Source organism: Salvia splendens, chromosome 17 (genome assembly GCF_004379255.2).
Source record: "Salvia splendens isolate huo1 chromosome 17, SspV2, whole genome shotgun sequence".
Taxonomy (NCBI): domain Eukaryota; kingdom Viridiplantae; phylum Streptophyta; class Magnoliopsida; order Lamiales; family Lamiaceae; genus Salvia; species Salvia splendens.
This window is the reverse complement of record NC_056048.1, coordinates 886,590-904,861: the sequence shown is the minus strand read 5'-3', so window position 1 is coordinate 904,861 and position 18,272 is coordinate 886,590. Positions and strand designations below refer to the sequence as shown.

The 18,272-nt window shown below is 44.6% G+C and overlaps 2 protein-coding genes across 2 annotated transcripts; both read right to left on the bottom strand.

The window, feature by feature from the left end:
• Nucleotides 1-807: 807 nt before the first annotated feature.
• LOC121773307 (polyubiquitin-like) lies at nt 808-3,663 on the bottom strand. The gene is made up of 2 exons (XM_042170136.1): nt 3,511-3,663; nt 808-2,786 (listed from the first exon to the last, which is right to left on the bottom strand). The coding sequence occupies exon 2, from the start codon at nt 2,784-2,786 to the stop codon at nt 957-959; it is 1,830 nt and encodes a 609-aa protein (XP_042026070.1). The 5' UTR covers nt 3,511-3,663; the 3' UTR covers nt 808-956.
• Nucleotides 3,664-4,338: 675 nt separating this feature from the next.
• LOC121773508 lies at nt 4,339-6,901 on the bottom strand. Its single transcript, XM_042170384.1, has 8 exons — nt 6,777-6,901; nt 6,475-6,547; nt 6,028-6,110; nt 5,873-5,911; nt 5,188-5,258; nt 5,005-5,119; nt 4,807-4,910; nt 4,339-4,566 (listed from the first exon to the last, which is right to left on the bottom strand). The coding sequence occupies exons 3-7, from the start codon at nt 6,106-6,108 to the stop codon at nt 4,842-4,844; spliced, it is 375 nt and encodes a 124-aa protein (XP_042026318.1). The 5' UTR covers nt 6,109-6,110; nt 6,475-6,547; nt 6,777-6,901; the 3' UTR covers nt 4,339-4,566; nt 4,807-4,841.
• Nucleotides 6,902-18,272: the final 11,371 nt, after the last annotated feature.

Below are 18,272 nucleotides of genomic sequence, written 5' to 3'. Positions count from 1 at the left end.
GCAGGCCATCCGCTTCATCCTCAGGGCCTCGCAGCGGCAGCCGGAGCTGAACCTCTTTGGTGGCAGTGGCGGCGAGGAGGAGGAGGAGAGCGGTGCCGGTGAGTTTGGGCATGGTGTTCGTTGAGAGTCGTGGTGATGAATTGATGGTTTTACTTTTGCAGGATGTGTATTTGTTTCATTCGCAGATGAAGCATAAATTTTAATAATCTCAACTATGGTGTTAAATTATTGCCCAATATCGGAAAAATATGATCAAATTCAAGTTTGAGAATTGAGATATGCAATTTTTAAAAATAATCGAAAATTATGTAATTTGAATTTGTTCATAATTAAATGAACGCATACGTGAAATATAATGTTTCTGTTTTTCAATTAACAGATATCGACGATATCATTAAACATAACAATTTCCAGCTCACACATATGTTGTAAAATGGTTGCGCCAACTTTGTCTCTCTTGCTTAATTTTTAAAATTGCAGAAGCAAAATAAAGAATTCTTGATAATTTTACTACTACTCTTGGGTAGTATGGAAACATATTTTAATATTGGATAAAGTGAACAAATAGTCTGACCTTATGGAGTAATATTATTAGTAATAATTAATAAATAATTTATGAGTTAAGAACTAGTCATATTATTCCTTAATAACATGATTTAACAAAAGCGGTTGACACATTTAAAAAATAACCTCACCTACCATAGGATATTATAAGTGAGAAAATAGATACAGTACTGTAGTAAATATACTCCTATTAAAGACAATGAAAATCCAAAGATATTGATATGCATAATTGCAAAGAAGACGAAAGTAATATAGGCATATAGCATTCACTGAAACAAAACATTATAATCCAAAAAGCAAACAAATCACACAGGCAGAAGCCACCATTTTAGAAACTGAAACTCCCAACATCAAAAGAAGCAAACAAATCAGACAAAGGCAAAGCCACCATTTTAGAAACCACCACGAAGGCGCAGGACAAGGTGGAGGGTGGACTCCTTCTGTATGTTATAGTCTGCTAGAGTCCTTCCATCTTCCAGCTGCTTCCCAGCAAAGATCAGCCTCTGCTGGTCCGGCGGGATGCCCTCCTTGTCCTGGATCTTTGCTTTCACGTTGTCAATCGTGTCCGAACTCTCCACCTCCAGCGTGATTGTCTTCCCGGTCAGAGTCTTCACAAAGATCTGCATCCCTCCGCGCAACCTCAGCACCAGATGTAGGGTGGACTCCTTCTGGATATTGTAGTCCGCCAACGTGCGACCATCCTCAAGCTGCTTCCCTGCAAAGATGAGCCTCTGCTGGTCTGGTGGGATGCCCTCTTTGTCCTGGATCTTTGCTTTCACGTTGTCAATCGTGTCCGAACTCTCAACCTCCAAAGTGATGGTTTTCCCAGTAAGCGTCTTGACAAAGATTTGCATTCCACCACGGAGGCGGAGGACCAAGTGAAGCGTGCTCTCCTTTTGAATGTTGTAGTCAGCAAGCGTTCGTCCATCCTCGAGCTGCTTGCCAGCAAAGATCAATCTCTGCTGGTCTGGAGGGATGCCCTCCTTGTCTTGGATCTTAGCCTTGACATTGTCTATGGTGTCCGAACTCTCCACCTCCAACGTGATCGTCTTACCAGTCAGAGTCTTCACAAAGATTTGCATGCCACCCCTCAGCCTGAGCACCAAGTGAAGAGTGCTCTCCTTTTGAATGTTGTAGTCAGCAAGTGTTCGCCCATCCTCGAGCTGCTTGCCAGCAAAGATCAACCTCTGCTGATCTGGGGGGATGCCCTCCTTGTCTTGGATCTTCGCCTTGACATTGTCTATGGTGTCTGAGCTCTCGACCTCAAGGGTGATGGTCTTTCCAGTCAAGGTCTTAACGAAGATTTGCATACCACCACGGAGGCGGAGCACCAAGTGAAGAGTGCTTTCCTTTTGAATGTTGTAGTCAGCAAGTGTTCGCCCATCCTCGAGCTGCTTGCCAGCAAAGATCAACCTCTGCTGATCTGGGGGGATGCCCTCCTTGTCTTGGATTTTCGCCTTGACATTGTCTATGGTGTCTGAGCTCTCGACCTCAAGGGTGATGGTCTTTCCAGTCAAGGTCTTAACGAAGATTTGCATACCACCACGGAGGCGGAGCACCAAGTGAAGAGTGCTCTCCTTTTGAATGTTGTAGTCAGCAAGTGTTCGCCCATCCTCGAGCTGCTTGCCAGCAAAGATCAACCTCTGCTGGTCAGGGGGGATGCCCTCCTTGTCTTGGATCTTTGCCTTGACGTTGTCAATGGTGTCTGAGCTATCGACCTCAAGGGTGATAGTCTTTCCGGTCAAGGTCTTAACAAAGATTTGCATGCCACCACGGAGGCGGAGGACCAAGTGAAGGGTGGACTCCTTTTGGATGTTATAATCAGCAAGAGTACGGCCATCCTCGAGCTGCTTGCCAGCAAAGATCAACCTCTGCTGGTCTGGGGGGATCCCCTCCTTGTCTTGTATCTTCGCCTTGACATTGTCTATGGTGTCTGAGCTCTCGACCTCAAGGGTGATAGTCTTTCCGGTCAAGGTCTTAACAAAGATCTGCATGCCTCCACGGAGGCGGAGGACCAAGTGAAGGGTGGACTCCTTTTGGATGTTGTAATCTGCAAGAGTCCGGCCATCCTCAAGCTGCTTGCCGGCAAATATCAACCTCTGCTGGTCTGGGGGGATCCCCTCCTTGTCTTGGATCTTTGCCTTGACGTTGTCAATGGTGTCTGAGCTCTCAACTTCGAGGGTGATTGTCTTACCAGTTAGGGTTTTCACAAAGATCTGCATCTGTATAATTCAAATACAAATCTCATCAGAAACTGATCATACAAACTTTTTGTACCTTTTTTCTTACGCATAGAAAGCTAGATAAGATTATGTACAGAATTATCCAGACAACAATCAATTGAGTCAAAAAACAACAGTGGTTAAACAAAAATCCAAAAAAAAAACAACAGAAACCAAAGAAAACAACCGCAGAACCAGTGGATTCATCAACCACAAACAAAAATTAACAAAATCAACATGATGGACAAGCGACGTATCAAATACGTTTGCATAGAAACACATGGAGCCTTATCAGAAATGGACCATACAAATCATTTGCACATTTTTCTTGACACAAAATAGAAAGCTAGATACGATCATGTACAGATTTATCCAGACAAAAATCAACTGTATTTTAAACAACAGCAGCTAAACAAAAACCTAAAAATCAACAGAAACCAAAGAAAACAACCGAAGACGAACAGATTCGTCTATTTCCCCCAAAAATCCCCAAAATATGCGAATCAGTCAACTAAAATCAAACATACGAATCAAACTAAAATTAACAACGAAGTCAACATATGCGACGGATCATATTCATTTGCATACGATAATCTCGTTCGCAGATCCAGAAACACAAAAATCCGATAAATTACACATTAAAAAGATGAATAGAATCAGCGATAAGAACGAGTTCAATTGAATTGATAATACACGGATCTAAAACAGGAAACAAGGTAATTACCTTGGATCAAATGAATTGACGAACGACTATAACCAGAAAATGGAGGAATATTGAGATTTAGAGATGAGCTGAATGATGATATGAGGAAGAGGGATCGGAGCTCATCTATATATATGCAGGAGACCGACTCAAACCGGTCACCGAATCAACCGGTTGACCAATTTTTTTAAAATTTTTAATAGATATTTGAGGAATACTAATAATTGAACGGTTGTTAAAATAATATTCTCAAGAAAAGGAAACAAACTTATCGAAATTGGAGGCGGCGAATAAGACCTTTTCAATATTCAAATGTATCTAATCAATTAATAGGAATATCATATATGTCATCCAATTATGACCATATATTTGTGATTATTATACCTAATTCATTGCGACCCAATTTTCTACACTTCATTTTCTTTTGTTAGAGAAAATGCAAATTCATTAATGAAAAAACAAGTAATTACCTAATTTGCCACACAACATTTTTACATTTGACAATATGCTTATTTTTATATGTTTGAATTGGTGTGCCCAATAATTTGAAATAATCTTCACCACTTTAAGTGGTTGAGTTAAATATTTCAATATTACTGTATTATAGTACATTTTATAAAATCCTACTAAGGTGCATATTTGACAATTAACTTTATGTATTTTGCATCCATTTTAATGTATAAAATCATCTTAGACCTCTATTTATGATTCAGCAAAATTTGGATCACATAACTGTTATCCAATAATTGTTTAGTAGAGGCAACTTGAACTAAAAACAATTGGACATTCAACAACTTAGGATAGACGAAACCAATGTAGTTATTGTGGATATGCATTTTTAAAGCGACGTAGCGGCAAAGTTTCAATCATTGTGATAATTTTCAAGCAATTATCTATCCTTTTGTATTATACATAACTTTTTTTTTTCTTTTTTCCAATTGATCCTTCCACATAAGATATTAGAATTACAACATAACATTCCTCTATATGCATATAAACACAGTAGCAACATGATACATTCCTCTTCTTGGTTCATTTCTTCTGTTTGCTTCAACTTTGCAAATCTCAGCTTCCACTCTGTCCACAAAATTCCATCACATCATCAGAAATAAAAACATGAGAGAGAAGGCACATACTGTATATTAGGGCACAATAGATTATGTGAGTTTTAGTACTTGTTTTTATCAATTTTGGCATGCCCCTTTTATTTTGATAATTACTTCCCTATTCTATTTGCAAAATTTGGGATGGTTTGATGAAGATATACTATCATTGGCAAAAAAGAGTGGTTGAATGTGAAAGTGTAACATTTCATACCTTGCTATTGTTTGAACACAGTTGCCCATCTCATTTCAGCTGGGTCCGCTAGTTTTTGAAGGACCACATCTTTCCACTAAAGCATTATAGAGTTGTTTCCCATTCTACACGAAACCAAAAGGATGGTGAGGTGAAGTTGGATACAAATTTTCATGCTTCAAAACAAAATTGCCTCTTTACCACATACAGAACACTTACAAATATTACAGGGAAAAAATGGATTTGTCCTTCAGGTTTTGTCTGTGTCTCTTTGAAATAAACCAGGATTGGGAACGATGGCCACCAGAGCTCCCAGTTTACAAATGTTGAATACCTGATCATTTATTGAGATAAATCAAATTGATCTCATGAGAAAATCAGCTAAAGAAAAGTTCCACTCACTTCCACCGGTTTTTTCCACCTACAAAAACATTTTCACCCGACTCTTGAAGCTGATCTCCAACTTTTACTTCCTGTAATGAGGTTTGGTATAAGCGATTGATATATAGCAAACCAGAATGATATGGACTATGGTCAAAATGTAAAGGATGGTTTTTTTCTCTGTGTCGCTGAGAAAACAGCTACTCCCTCCGTTCTACGGTAGTTGAGTCGTTTTTCAATTTTTGGGAAGTTCAACCATTGTAGAGTCATTTCCCTTTTTTTGGGTTCAAATGTGCCAGACATTTGAATTTGCTACCTTTGCTACTAGTATATTACTTACTTTCCAAATTATGAGACAGCTAAATTCATAACATCACAACTGCAAGTCATAAACACATATATCACACTCAATTTGAGGCTCATAGTTCAACTGAACCACTCTACCATTAGTAGAAAATATAATATGACAGACAGGACATTGGCATCTTTTGAAAAATCGTCTCAATACAAATAAGTTGGTCTGTAGTCTAGAGTCTCTAGACTCTGGATAGAAGCATAGTTTGACAAAAGTCCTATTAACCGGTATACAACATAGATCAAAGGGAGAACTCTATTCCAACCATCAAGAACAATACTAACACAAAGCAAGACAAAATGAATATATGAGTTACAAATGAAGTAAGTTATTAAGAATAAGAGAACAAACCAGGGCTTCATTATCAAAGACGAATCTCACTCTTGTTGCCTGAAAGAAGAGTTATCTAGAGGTAAAACATATCACATGACAGACTTATACGAATATATGTTTCTAATCTAGCAATAACATTAGACTAATTAATTAGCTAAGGAACTTGACACTACCTGGACTAGTAGGAGCAACCCCAGAAGGCCAACAGGTACTGCTGCTACTAAATTATCAGCATAAACAAAACCACCAGCCATTCCTGCTCAAGTTCAGAGACTCAAACTTTCAGACTGTAACCATCATACAAGAACTTATATTCCTTAAGGGGGCTTTACTGTGTGGTAGGATTAGGATACATAGATAAAAATATATGATTGAGTATGTGAAGGATGAAATCAAGAAGCAAGTTCAAATTAATCAATCCATGAATGGATTAGCCCATATTATTATCTATACATCCTATCAACAACCGTCTCAAATATCCTAATGCAGGAGCTTCGTATATCTTTTTTTTCTCTCTCTGTTAATGACAAGCAACACAAGGTGCTATAATACATGATTCAAATTGTGTAGCAGATTGCAAAAGCATTTATAATTTGTCACTTCCAACCATCAAAACCCACCAAAAACCACAACTGGAATTCGATAATCAGGGTCAGGAATAACAGTAGTCCCTTTCTCCGCCTTCCGACCAAGCTGCACCATAAAATTTGACACTGAATTATATTTGCATTCTACTTAATTTAATTCATCGAATAATGTTTACCTAAACCTAAACGGTGCAGCCTGCAAGCAAATGCTCCCAAAGAGAAATGAAGAAACTTGTTCTAAATTAATAACAAACACCTAATTCCATTCATATCAAACAAAAGAGATACTATTATCAACGGAAACAGACTAACTAAAAAAGTAGAGAATCTCGAACCACGGAAGAAATAAGGGCACGCCGTGTTGGTGTTGTTCCTGCATTCCTGGTGGAAATGGAATTGCTGTACAGCAACTTTCCAGTAAACGAACTTGGAAATTTGCTTTTGAAAGCATCGCCTTTGTTGTGATCTGATAGGAATTGTGAAGAGTTAGTTATTCGATAGAATATGTCGAATTATTTTATCGCGCAAAGCTCACAACGTGCATGATGGATCCGCGAATTTCTGATGTTAGTAAATGCTGGTAGAGAATGAAGATTACGATACAAAGAATTTACGTGGTTCGATTTACTGAAGTAAATCTACGTCCACGGGAAGAAGGGAGGGCAAGATTGTATTGCTTGATCTGGGATTACAGCTTACTACACAGACTTGCTATATGGTATTTTATCTCTAGAGAGCTTAACCCTTTTCTATCTGATCTAAGTTCTATTTATACATTGAACTAAGGTCGTGGTTTGCAGCCCCACTAACAAGATCGTGGGTGAGCAATAACTGCTCAATAACTGCTTCGTACCACTAAATAGATCGTGGGTATAGCGGAGGTCGTGGAGGCCTTTCATGAGTCCACTAACTCCTAGTTCGGTCGAATGCTGAGACCGAACTGCTGGACTTTACCGATCAGCTCTTGCCGATCTGAGAGGAGAGCTTGACTGGTCGGCTTTTACCGAGCTGTAGGCTGAGTCCGAACTCTTTGGTCGAGCCGAACTCTTTGGTGCCGAACAGATACTCTTTCTTGGGCTCTGGGCTGATGGGCCGTCACTGTTATTGGGCTTGCCATTAGGGTTTAGTTCGTACCCCATCACTACCCCCCCCCGAAAAGCGAAGTGAATCACTTCGGCGAGGTGAGTCACTTCGGCATTCTGGATAATGGTAAGGGGGAGGCTGACGTCAGGGGACGTGCCTTGCGCGTGCCTGCATTAAATGCGACAGTAAAATCCGGCCGTTGAATCCTGAAAAGGTGGGATTCGAAACGGCGCAACGATCTCGAAATCTTTCCCGAATCTGATAAATATGCTCTTTCTTCCTCATTTGAACACCTTTGCTGTTGCGTCTTCTGTACTCTCTCTTTCTCGAGAAATTTTCTTCCGCTTTCAAGAGCTTCTTCAGACTTTCTTCACCTTCAAAAAGTAAGAAAAATGTCTTCTTCTTCTTCGGAGTCGGGTAGCGGTAGGAAAGGGGATAAGGGGTCTTCTGGCCGGAAAGAGTCCGGGGAGAAGACCGTAGAGTATTTCCATAGTATTTTGAGTAAGGATACTGTGATATCCCTACCCGAAAAATACTTTTTTCCTGGGGGGAAGGCGGTGGTACCTGACGGTGATCATAGGGCTGACTCCCCGCCGGAGGGGTACGCCACCGTGTACGAGGCCTGCTTAGAATGCGGGCTTCGTTTCCCCCTCCCTTCTGCCTTTATAGATTTACTAGATTTTTTTCAGCTTCCTTTAGGCCAAGTGACTCCGAACTCTTGGAGGCACTTGTCGGCCTTCGCTGCCGAACTCCGTAGGTTAGGAAGGGATTTGTCTTTGAAGGCGATCCTTAAATTCTTTCAATTTAAGAGGAAGGGGTCTTGGTTTTACTTGATCCCTTTACAGCCCTTTAGGGCCTTTTGTAAAACGAAGTGGCCGAAGTGGCAAAATCGCTTCTTCTACTATGATAGGACCGCGGCTCCTAGTTTTCCCTGGAGAGGGCCGGAGTCCGTTATCCGTCATCCTCGGCCTGAACCGTTGGACGAGCTCGATGGCGAGCTCAACAAGATTCCCATAGTTAGGAAACAATACACGGAGTCTGAGCTCGTCAAGGGCGACGTCGTGTTCGACATCTCGTCTTCGGACGAAGAGGCCGAGGGTGAGGATTTCTCTTTATCTTTATGCTCTACTGCTTTAACGAAGAAAACCTGACTTTGCTTTCTTGCTTTTTGGCAGTGTACATGCTGAGTAAGGCTAGCCGCAAATCTTCGGAGCCCAAGGAGCCGGAGAGGCCGAAAACCACCAGCTCGGCGTCTGATGCCGAGAGGACTCCGAAAAGGCAAAAAACCTTTTCGGATCCGAAGAAGCCGGAGTCGACTTCGGCAAAGGGGAAGGGGAAGGCCCAGAAGCCCCCGAGAGCGCCAGAGAAAGATGTGGTCTTGGCGCCTCCTTCGGAACATATCTGTGAGCCGTTTTTATGGCCCACGGACTTCGCCGAGGTGAATTCTCTTCTTGATTTTCTGGCCTTGCTTTTTTCCTGTATTTTTTGTGGCCCCTTTGTTGACTTTTTTCTTAATCCATTTTTAGAGGAACGATATGCTCTCCAAGCTCGTCGCCGTCGAACTCTCCAAAGCGTCCAATGACTATGCTGAGATGCAGAGGAAGTTGGCGGCTGCTTGTCATCGGGCCGAACAGGCTGAGGCTAACTTTGAGAAAGCCAGAGCTGCTAGGATTTCGGCCCAGGATGAAGCTCAGTTTGCCAAAAACCAGCTCGTCATCCAGCGAGAGCAGACGAAACGGAGGGATGCTGCCGCCGTGGCTGCCCAGGGGGAGGCTCTCCGTGTTTACACGGAGAAACTCTTTTTGAGCAGCCAGTTCTCGGCCTTTGTCGGTAGTCTGGTAAGGCTAATTGCCGATAAGGGCGAGCAGGGGGCCGACGTCGTGCTGCCTCTGTACAGCCGAGAGATAGCAGCTCGGCTTCAGAATCTGCCGCTTCTTGAGGAGCTCGCTTCATCCTCGGTCCTGCTTTCTGCAGACCGAGTCCGGAGTTGTCGAGCTGATCGGGACGAGAACCTGGAGGCTATCTTTGCCTCCGTGGGACCCGTTTCACCCGCTTCGACTTACAACGGAGAGGGTGAGGCCGAGCCGCTGGAGCTGGAGGCCGAAATCGAGCGGGCCGGGCATCCGGAGAAGGAAGCCGATCAGGAGGCGGAGGCGAGGCCGGCAGGAGGCGAGGCCGAGGCTGAGGTAGCTCAGGAGAAAGAAGCTGAACCGGACCAAGGAGCCGGAGACGAAGCTGGTGGAGTATGATTTCGTCTCCCTTCTCTTAGTCTAGTTTCTTCCTTGTAAAATGGCCTTGAAGCCCTCCTAGTGTAAAAAATTTTCCTTGTGAATGAAAAATTCTCTACACTTGTCTTCGTATAGCTTTTCGTACTTGCCTTTATTCCTGTTGTATTTTACTATCTGCTCGGTACAGCTGCCGAACTAATATAGCTGCTTTGTACTCAAGGAGATGGAGATACTTCACTGGAAACGGCTGTACTCTTCGGCTTTAGACGAAGCTGAGAAAAGAGCTATAGCCGATCAGACGAAGAATGACGAGCTTCTGGCTCGTTTAGTGAAGCTGGAGGCCGATAATAAGGACTTAGAGTCCGATAAGAAGGATCTGGAGGCCGAGCTGAATACGACCATTGCTGAGAGGACTGCGTACGAGGATTATATCCGTGTGCGCGGGGGCTTGACCATATCAGATGTTCAGAGTCGAGTTGACGAACTGTGGGAGGAATATCATGTACTCCGGAGGAGCAATGCGCTGGAGAGCTCGGCTTGCCAACAAGTTGTGAAATCATTACGGCGCTGGGCTTCTCGGTACGACATTGTTCTTTCTCGGCGCCCCTCCATAGAAAGATTCCTTCGGCATATCGTGCCAACAGATGCTCGCACTCCAGATCAAGCCTCTGGTTCCCTTGTTCAAAATCCTACTTCCAGTCAACAACGAACTCCGGAACAGCCGGAAACGTCAAGACGAGAACGGGCTCAGGAGCAACCGGAATCGTCAAGACAGGGACGGACTGAAATTCGCCGAGGAGTTGTGACTATGAGCGAGCAAGATCAGCAGATGATTATTGCAGAGACTCTTCATCGCCGAGGTGTTAGGACTTCTCGGGCTCGGGGAAGAGGCGTTGGGTCGAGGATAGCATCTCGTCGACCTGCTTATTCTTCATCTGCTCGGAACAACCGAACTCGGCTTCCAGAGGATTTTGCAGATAGGTGGCTTAGCTTCAGCAACCCTGGACAGTAGAATAGTCCTTTGTAATAGCGTAATGCCATTTTGTAGGGTAGCGGAGTTGTATGCCGAACAAGATTTGAAAAATGAAATTTTGTTTTCGCTTCTAACACTGTATTTACAGCTTAGCGAAAAAATTTCATCGTACTTGTCCTCGGTCTTATGAAGTAAACTTCTTTGACCGGACTTGGTCCTTGGTCTTATGAAGTAGACTTCTTTGACCGGACTCGTCTTTGGTCTGATGAAATAAACATCTTTGACCGGACTCGTCTTTGGTCTGATGAAATAAACATCTTTGACCGGACTCGTCTTTGGTCTGATGAAATAAACATCTTTGACCGGACTCGTCTTTGGTCCGATGAAATAAACATCTTTGACCGGACTCGTCTTTGGTCTGATGAAATAAACATCTTTGACCGGACTCGTCTTTGGTCTGACGAAATAAACATCTTTGACCGGACTCGTCTTTGGTCTGATGAAATAAACATCTTTGACCGGACTCGTCTTTGTGTTCTAATTTGGCGATTTTTGTCGCCGGGATCGAACTTTCCCTTGTCCTAATTCGGCGAGTTTTATCGCGTGGATCGGACTTTCCCAGTTAACCGAAGTGGTCTTATGCAGTAAACCTCTTTGACTAGACGTGGTCGTCCCCGGTCTTATGAGGTAAACTTCTTTGACCGAACTTGGTCGTCCTAATTCGGCGAGGTTTATCGCGTGGATCGGACTTTCCCTTATTGCAGTTCGTTTCAGACGAAGTGCTTATTTCTTAAGCCGAATTGTGGTCTTGTATCTTCCTGAGAAGCTTGGACTCACAATCGTTGGCTTATTGCAGTTCGTTTCAGACGGACTGCTTGTTAAGCTGAATTGTGGTCTTATATCCTCCTTAGAAGCTTGGACTCACAATAGTCTTTAATAATCGATCTTGTCTCTTACAAGTGGAACTTCTTGAGGTTGGAGACGTGCCATGTTCGGGGTACTTGTTCTCCTGACATGTGAGTCAATTTATAAGACCCTTTGCCGAGGACTTCTGACACCCGATACGGACCCTCCCATGTGGGCTCGAGTTTGCCCAGCTTTTCTGCTCGGCTTACTTCGTTGTTTCTCAAGACGAGATCTCCCACTTGAAATTGAAGCTTTTTCACCCTTTGGTTATAATACCGGGCTACTTGCTCCTTATACTTGGCTGCTTTTATGCACGCCAATTCTCTTCTTTCTTCGGCGAGATCTAGTTCTGCTCTCAGTCCGTCGTCATTCATTTCTGAGGAGAAATTTAGAGTTCGGGGACTGGGTACGCCGATCTCCACCGGAATTACGGCTTCAGTGCCGTACACCAGACTATACGGAGTTTCACCGTTGGAGGTTTTGGGCGTAGTTCGGTAGGACCATAGGACTTGAGGGAGATTTTCTACCCATTGTCCTTTGGCTTGTTCTAACCGAGCTTTTAACCCTTTCACCAGAATCCGGTTCGTTACTTCCGTTTGTCCGTTTGCTTGGGGATGGGAGACCGAAGTGAACCGCTGTTGAATGTTCAGCTCTTGGCACCAATTCTTGAACGTCTTGTCGGTGAACTGAGTCCCATTATCCGAGATGAGGATGTGGGGTATGCCAAATCGGCACACTATGTTCTTCCAGACGAAGTCCAATGCCTTTGAGCTCGTTATCGTAGCTAATGGTTCAGCCTCCACCCACTTCGTGAAGTAGTCCACGGCAACGATAAGGAATTTCATTTGCCGAGGAGCTTGAGGAAGTGGTCCCACTATGTCTATGCCCCATTGCATGAAAGGCCAAGGGCTTTGCATAGTGTATAGATCGGTCTGCGGCATCCTTGGGACATTTGCATGAATTTGGCACTTCGTACACTTCTTGACGAGCTGCACTGCCTCTTGTACCATGGTTGGCCAATAATATCCCCATCTCAGAACTTTTTTAGCTAAAGCTCTGGCTCCGATGTGGCTACCGCACGATCCTTCATGAACTTCTCTGAGGATGTAGTCCGTCTCTTCTGGTCCTACGCACCGCAATAACGGCTGGAGGTAAGACTTTCTAAAGAGGACTCCTTCATGAAGTTCGTACCGAAGTGCTCGGCATGTGATCTTCCGAGCTTCTCTCTTATCCTCGGGCAATTGTCCTTGATCCAGATACTGCAAGATCGGCGTCATCCAGTTCGGCGAGCTGGATACTGAATGTACCTCGGCTTCATCAATGCTTCGATGCATTAATTCTTCCGCCTTTGAGTTCGGATCTGAGGCCAACTTACTTAAGGTATCTGCTCGGCTATTTTCCGCTCTGGGAATGCGGATTATCCGAAAATAGGAGAAACTTCGGCTGATGCTTTGCGCTTTGTCCAAATACTTCTTCATTCTCTCGTCACGAGCTTCACTTGTACCCAACATGTGATTTACTATGACTTGTGAATCACAATGGACTTTGAGAGATTTGACGAGCAGACTTTGCGCTAACTGGAGTCCGGCCAGGAGGGCTTCGTACTCGGCTTCATTATTAGTAGTGGGGAATAGGAACCGAAGTGAGTAGGTTACCTCGTGTCCGTCGGGAGCGACAAGTAAAATACCAGCTCCACTTCCCATCTTGTTTGAAGCTCCATCTACGAATCCGCTCCAGCAGTCCGGCGGCTCTACTTCGGATTCCAAGGGCTGTGCCAGTTCGGCATTGGCAGAATTCTTCTGTTCGGCAATAACAGGAATTGCTTGATCGAACTTTGCTTCTGCAAGAAAATCTGCCAAGGCTTGTCCCTTGATGGCTTTCCGAGGTAGATATTCAATTGTGTGCTCTCCCAACTCTATAGCCCACTTGGCGATTCTGCCTGATGCTTCTGGTTTGGTCAACACTTGCCGAAGTGGCAGATCAGTTAAGACGCATACCTTGTGAGCATAGAAGTATGGCCGCAGTCTCCTTGCTGCATTTACTAATGCCAGAGCAATCTTTTCCAGAGGTTGATACCTGGTTTCTGGACCTCTTAATGCTCGGCTTGTAAAATAGATGGGAAGCTGCTTTAGGCCTTCTTCTCGTACAAGCACCGCGCTGATGGTTTGATCCGATGCCGCTAAGTATAAGAATATTACTTCGGCTTCGGTTGGAGCAGAGAGAAGAGGAAGCTCGGCTAGATAACTTTTGAGCTCGTCAAAGGCCTTTTTCTGCTCGGCTCCCCACTCGAACTTTGGTGCCTTTTTCAACACCTTGAAGAACGGCAGTTGCTTTTCGGCTGCTTGGGAAAGGAATCGATTCAGTGCGGCTAGACATCCGGTTAGCCTTTGCACGTCATGTATGGACTTCGGCATTGCCATGTTCTGAACGATTTGAACTTTTGAGGGGTTTGCCTTGAGTCCGTCCTTTGAAACCCAACAACCCAAAAACTTTCCCGAATCTACCAAAAAGGTACACTTTTGGGGATTAAGTTTGAGGTTGGCTTTCTTGAGCACGTTGAGAGTGGACTTGAGGTTGTGCTCGTACTCCGAAGTGCTTTTGCTTTTGACGACTATATCGTCAACATACACTTCGACCTCCTTTCCAATCAGGTGCCGAAAAAGCTTGTCTACCATCCTTTGATAAGTGGCTCCGGCATTCTTTAAACCGAATGGCATCTTTTTATAAGCGAAAATGCCGAAATCAGTAATGAAGGCCGTTTTTGAAGCGTCAATCTCATCCATTAAAACTTGATGGTATCCTTTGTACAGATCAAGAAAACAAAAAATTTCAAAGCCTATCAAAGCTTCTACTTTTTTATCTATGTTCGGAAGGGGATAGCAATCTTTGGGACAGTGCTTATTTAGATCGGTGAAATCTATGCACATCCGCCATCCTCCTTCCTTTTTCTTGATCATGACAGGATTGGCCACCCACGAAGGATACTTCACTTCGAATAACACATCCGCCTTCAATAATTGACGGACTTCGTCATGGATGACTTGACTTCGTTCTGCCGCAAAGAGTCTTTGCTTCTGTTTTATCGGCCGGACTGAAGGATCAATATTTAACCGATGAGTGATTACCTCGGGGGGCACTCCGGTCATGTCCAACGGAGACCATGCAAAGACGTCTTTATACTCCTTGAGGAGCTGGATGGTTTTTTCCCGAAGTAGGGGCGTTCCCGCGAAGCCGATCTTAACCGTTCTGGATGGATCGTCTTCGTACAGCTGAACTGTCATCGAGTTCGGCTCCGGTATGACTTCGGTCATCGCCTCTGACTCCGGCTGCTGTGATTGCTATGCTTGGTGGTGCCGATCTGACTGTTCGGCACTTCTAAGCGCAATTTGCAGACATTCCTTTGCTCTCTTTTGGTCACCTCGGATGACCGCTATCCCTCCTTTAGTAGGGATCTTGATGGTGAGGTGATAGGTGGAGCAAACGGCCCGAACTGTGTTGAGCCAGTCTCTTCCCAGGATGACGTTGTACGGGGACCGAGCTTTCACCACGAAAAACTCAATCATCGTACTGGAGCTAGTAGGCGCTTTCCCCACCGTGATCGGAAGGCTGATAATACCTTCAGGGCGGGTGTCCTCCTGGGTGAAGCTCTTCAGGGGAAGCGGAGCCGGACTGAGCCGAGCTGGGTCCACTTCTAGCTTGTCGAAGCACTCTTTAAAAAGAATGCTAACCGACGCTCCTGTATCCACAAACACCCTGTGGATCAGTTTGTTTGCCACTCCGGCTTGGATGACAATGGCGTCTTGGTGAGGAGAGATGGCCGGGACGGGATCAGCAGCCGAGAACGTAATCACTTCGTCCTGCTTCAGCCTTTTATGCGTTGGCTCCTCTCGATTGGAGCCTCTGCGTTCTGACTTTAGGGACGACTTGGTCTTCCCGGCAGGGAGCGCGTCAATAGTCTGGATTACTCCATCATATTGCGGCTCGTCATCGTCTTCGGGATCCGGCTGCCTTTTCGGATCCTGAGGAGCGCAGTTCGCACCACTCTGCTTTTTATTCTTCTTTGACTGCTTGCTTTGGTATTTTTTCAATGTCCCTGCCCTCACAAGAACATCGATACCTGCAGCCAAGTTTCTGCACTCCTCGGTATCGTGACCGTGGTCTTGATGGTAGGAGCAGTAGTTATCCTGGGGTCGGCGCGCGGCTGATTTCGTCATCCGCTTTGGCTTTTCGAACAGGTCAGAGTGCAGTTCGAAAATTTCCGCTCTCGGCTTGTTCAGCGGTACGAACTGAGCGGGCGGCTTCTCGGGATTGAGACGAGGTCCCAATCTGTCTTGCACCGGAGCCCTTTGAATTCTTTCAAATGGAGTCCGGCGAGGATGCCCCTGATCGCTATGATCGGGCTTCCTTCTGTCTCCTCGGGTCGATGAGCTGTCTAACGACCGTTTGCGACGGTCTGCCTCATCGGCCCGGGAGTACTGGTCCGCAATGTCCCACATTTCCTGAGCTGTCTGCGGACCGCACTCAACGAGCTTCCTGTAGAGAGCTCCGGGCAGGATTCCATTTTGGAATGCCGAGATGACAAGCAGATCGTTGAGATCGTCTACTTGCAGGCATTCCTTGTGGAATCTTGTCATAAAGTCGCTGATTTTTTCGTCGCGACCTTGACGAATGGAAAGCAGCTGAGCCGAAGTGATTCGGGCTTCCGCTTTCTGAAAGAACCTCCTGTGGAAGGCATCCATTAGATCTCGGTAAGATCTGATGCTGCCCTGGGGGAGGCTATCGAACCACCTTCTCGCGTTCCCGATGAGCAGCTCGGGAAACAGCTTGCACATGTGGACCTCGTTGAGACCCTGGTTCGCCATGTTATATTGATAGCGCCCCAAGAAATCGTGAGGGTCCACGAGCCCGTCGTAAGTCATCGACGGAGTTCGGTAGTTCTGTGGTAGGGGAGTTCGGGTGATGTCGTCCGAGAACGGAGTCTTCAGTGCTCCGTACACGGCGAATCCGATATCTCGTCGGTATGGAGGAGATTGAGTTCTCCTGTGATTCCGGTACCGAGGAGGAACTGGAATATGTGGGGGACGGGGATTCTTTCTCCTGGGAGATGCGACACTACTGCGGTAGTGACTTTCTTGTGCGGAGGGAGAAGGAGAATCCGCCGTTTTCGTCTCCGGCTGCTTTTGGCTTTTTCGCAGGAAGGTTAAGAATTCCTCCTGCTTCGCCTCCAAAAACTGCTTGACAGCCTCATTCAAATCGGGCTGCTGGGAAGACTCAGTGGGACGATTTTTGGAGCGGCTTGTTCCTTCGCCATGAGAACTGGTGGTGGATTTATCCCTAGGCTGTTTTCCAGACCTGTGGGATGGATTGGCTTCCTCCTGGTTCTCACGGGCAGGAATACGGGTACTCTGCGATCTGGTATGCATTTTTTGGGTGGAAAAAATGGATCAAAAATTCGCTTTATCACAAATTTTGTTCTCTGTTCCCACAGACGGCGCCAGTGATGGATCCGCGAATTTCTGATGTTAGTAAATGCTGGTAGAGAATGAAGATTACGATACAAAGAATTTACGTGGTTCGATTTACTGAAGTAAATCTACGTCCACGGGAAGAAGGGAGGGCAAGATTGTATTGCTTGATCTGGGATTACAGCTTACTACACAGACTTGCTATATGGTATTTTATCTCTAGAGAGCTTAACCCTTTACTATCTGATCTAAGTTCTATTTATACATTGAACTAAGGTCGTGGTTTGCAGCCCCACTAACAAGATCGTGGGTGAGCAATAACTGCTCAATAACTGCTTCGTACCACTAAATAGATCGTGGGTATAGCGGAGGTCGTGGAGGCCTTTCATGAGTCCACTAACTCCTAGTTCGGTCGAATGCTGAGACCGAACTGCTGGACTTTACCGATCAGCTCTTGCCGATCTGAGAGGAGAGCTTGACTGGTCGGCTTTTACCGAGCTGTAGGCTGAGTCCGAACTCTTTGGTCGAGCCGAACTCTTTGGTGCCGAACAGATACTCTTTCTTGGGCTCTGGGCTGATGGGCCGTCACTGTTATTGGGCTTGCCATTAGGGTTTAGTTCGTACCCCATCAGTGCAGAAACGAAGGAAGAAGAAGAAGGCCAGCAAAGAGCGAGCTCCATAACTGCAAACGCACAGAAATTAACCTCGAAAATTCGATAAATTACACAAACACAAAAATCCAATAAATTACACATTAAAAACAGGAATAGAATCATCGATCAGAACGAATTCAATTAATTGTATTAGAAAACACTGAAACAAAACAGAAAACAAAGTAGTTACCTTGGATCAGATGAAGTGGCGAACGACTATAGCCAGAAAAATAGAAGATTATTGAGATTTAGAGATGAGCTGTGTTGAAGTGAGAAATACTAATAAATGAATGGTTGTTAATTAATGAAGAGTATTGCGCCTATTTTTGGTCTTTTGGCTGAATTATAAAAAATGAAATAAATTAAACGATAAATAGGAAGCCTTGAATATAAAAAGTTAACATATCAAGATTTTCTACTTATTGATTCTATTACAAACTTTCTAATTTGTACAAATTTTAGTAATTATTGTTTATAAGTAATCAATTTAATTTGAAATATTAATCTTCATATATAACTTGCA